The 2,500-nt window shown below is 36.5% G+C and overlaps 1 protein-coding gene across 1 annotated transcript in view; it reads right to left on the reverse strand.

The window, feature by feature from the left end:
• Nucleotides 1-708: 708 nt before the first annotated feature.
• The window catches only part of LOC122266916 (Smg6 nonsense mediated mRNA decay factor), a 25,184-nt gene continuing 23,392 nt past the window's right edge, over nucleotides 709-2,500 (reverse strand). Inside the window, exons 14-16 of the mRNA XM_043036880.2 lie at nucleotides 2,389-2,467; nucleotides 1,812-2,018; nucleotides 709-1,202 (exon numbers count right to left, since the gene is read on the reverse strand). Coding sequence (XP_042892814.2) covers nucleotides 1,888-2,018; nucleotides 2,389-2,467 — 210 coding nt within the window. The 3' untranslated portion in view covers nucleotides 709-1,202; nucleotides 1,812-1,887. The remainder of the gene's footprint in view (nucleotides 1,203-1,811; nucleotides 2,019-2,388; nucleotides 2,468-2,500) is intronic.

The raw sequence follows: 2,500 nt of genomic DNA on the forward strand, positions 1-2,500 counted from the left end.
AAAGGGAAGAGAGAAAGAAACATCTTTGGGGGAAAAAAACGTAAACTTCATTATTTTGCTTGATAAGAAATTATTCTATAAATAAGGGGACAGGTGAAGGTAGTAGAAAACTGCATTGATGTTATTCTTTAAAACATGAAGTAGATAAAAAATAAAAAAAAAAGAGGAAGAAGAATAGGGAGTATACTGTGATATTAAAATGTGCAAATATTTTTAATGCAAAATTACACTCACCATAATTAAATCAATGTGAGACAGTGTATTTGCATATGCGTATATGCCAGAAAGAGTGGATGTAGACATAGTTGTGGATGCGGATGCAGATGCAGATGCGGTTGCAGATGTGGATGTAGATATTGATCTTGATGTAAATATAGATGTATATGACATTGGTGTACTTGGTGAGAGTATAGGTACTGATGTAGGTGTACATGTAAGTGAGGCTGTGTAGGTACAGGATGTGTTTGTGTAAAATGTAGAGGTAAAAGTAGATATAGATGTAGGTGTAAGTGGTGTATCATAGATGTAAATGTAGGTCGTGTAGGAGTAGATGTTCATGTAGAAGTAAGTGATGTAGATGTAGTTATAGATGTATGTAGTATAGGTGTATGTCTAAGCATAGATGTAAATGCAGGTGGTACAGTTGTAAATAGTGACATATAGGTGTAGGGATACCTATGAGTACATAAGGATATGTGTGTGTGTGTGTGTGTGTGTGTGTGTGTGTGTGTGTGTGTGTGTGTGTGTGTGTGTGTGTGTGTGTGTGTGTGTGTGTGTGTGTGTGTGTGTGTGTGTGTGTGTGTGTGTGTGTGTGTGTGAGTGCGCGCGCGCGCGCTTCAAGAGTGTTGCTGACGAAACAATTTCACAAAAATAACCAAAGAATAGACCAATGAAGAAAAGAATTACAAGAAAAAATAAATCACAATAACGCACAAGAAGAAAGAGAAGGAAAAAATACACAAGAAAATAAATAAACAAATCAACCAATAAATACAACAAATACGCACATAAACAAAAAAAAGACATAGAGAGAATGTATGTAACCCTCTTGACATGTGCTCTGTCAAGGGAGGGAGGATTTTAAGGCAAGAGATTGAGTTGGAGGACGGAGCTAAAAAACCTGCGTGAGTTATGATGGTCATCATTTTCTCGGTTGCCACAGAATGGGATGTTCGATCTTCATTGTGTTGCCACTAAACATTCTGGAAAATAGGATTCACTGCATTAGACTCAGTGATTTTAAAGAGACTTTGGTCTGACCAGCTGTGTTGAATGTATCATATGTAGGTAATATGCCTGTTTGGAAAGACAATTTTAGGTCCTAAAATGATAATTAAAAAAAAAAAAAAAAAAGATGAAAAGGTTTCTTCAATAAATTTGGATTTTACATTCTAGTAGATTCTCATTGCAATAAAGCAAATCCTAGTTTTAGCATTAAGCCATTAACACTGGGGCTTATATTTGTGTAATGCTACTCCGACCAGGAAGATAACAAGCGCAAACAGTGACCAAGTGTGAGATCCCTCCCAGTGCAATGCCATGCAGCACCTCTATGATAATAGGAGGTTTTTGTGTTTGTTTACAACATTTTCAAAAACGATTAATGTGTCTATACAAATGGAATTCCTATGACTGTACATAGGTAAAGATGTAAAACATATGTTCTGAATGAGAGATCAAGACATGACAGGACGTCATCCGACAGGAGCTAAATATTTGCATGACATGATATCACGTCACCTGGCACGAACGAGTTAATAATGAAAAATGAAAAATATAAATAACACTGATGTGTAATTATAGAAACTCACCCAGAACAGTGGCCGAGCAGTATCCTTTGGCAAGAATGTTTTTACATGTGTAGGTAGGACCTTTACTTCCTTGGTCTCACCTCACCCCTGCCCACTGAGCAAAGTCAAGAAGGTCCCGCACAGGTACATCACGGGCATGGGCCTTCACCCTTAGGTTACGATCCTCTGTCAGAAGCACCACTTCTCGGTACAGGCGTCGTACTCCAGCTGAAAGGGGCTCTCATTAGTTAGCAAAATCTAGTATGATATAATTCATTTTTGCATGCAAATATGGATGGTTTACAAAAAAATAAAAATAAAAATTTAAAAAAAAATAAAAAAAATAAATTAAATTAAATGCTACAGCAACAGACAGAAACTGTTCATTAGATGTTACTCTGGAACACAAAATCTGCATATAGAGAAAATATGAGCATGTAGCAAAAGCACATTGAACCTAAATAAAAATTTAAACCTCATACAAGGAATAAATCACAGGATAACTAACAGTTAAGTGTAACAAATACAATATCAAGAGATAATGCAATGAACCAGGAAAAGAACTGTAGCACAAAGTATTACCCCAATAATAACACACCTTTAATGGGTCGGCGCTGGGTGGAGTCACTGCAGAAATGAACACAACAGGACAAAATCTTGTCATCATTCGTGGCATCCTGTGGAGGATATTCAAGATTAGAAGTATATGG

This window comes from Penaeus japonicus, unplaced genomic scaffold, assembly GCF_977035675.1.
Source record: "Penaeus japonicus unplaced genomic scaffold, GWHDUDI00000001_assembly GWHDUDI00000022, whole genome shotgun sequence".
NCBI lineage: Eukaryota > Metazoa > Arthropoda > Malacostraca > Decapoda > Penaeidae > Penaeus > Penaeus japonicus.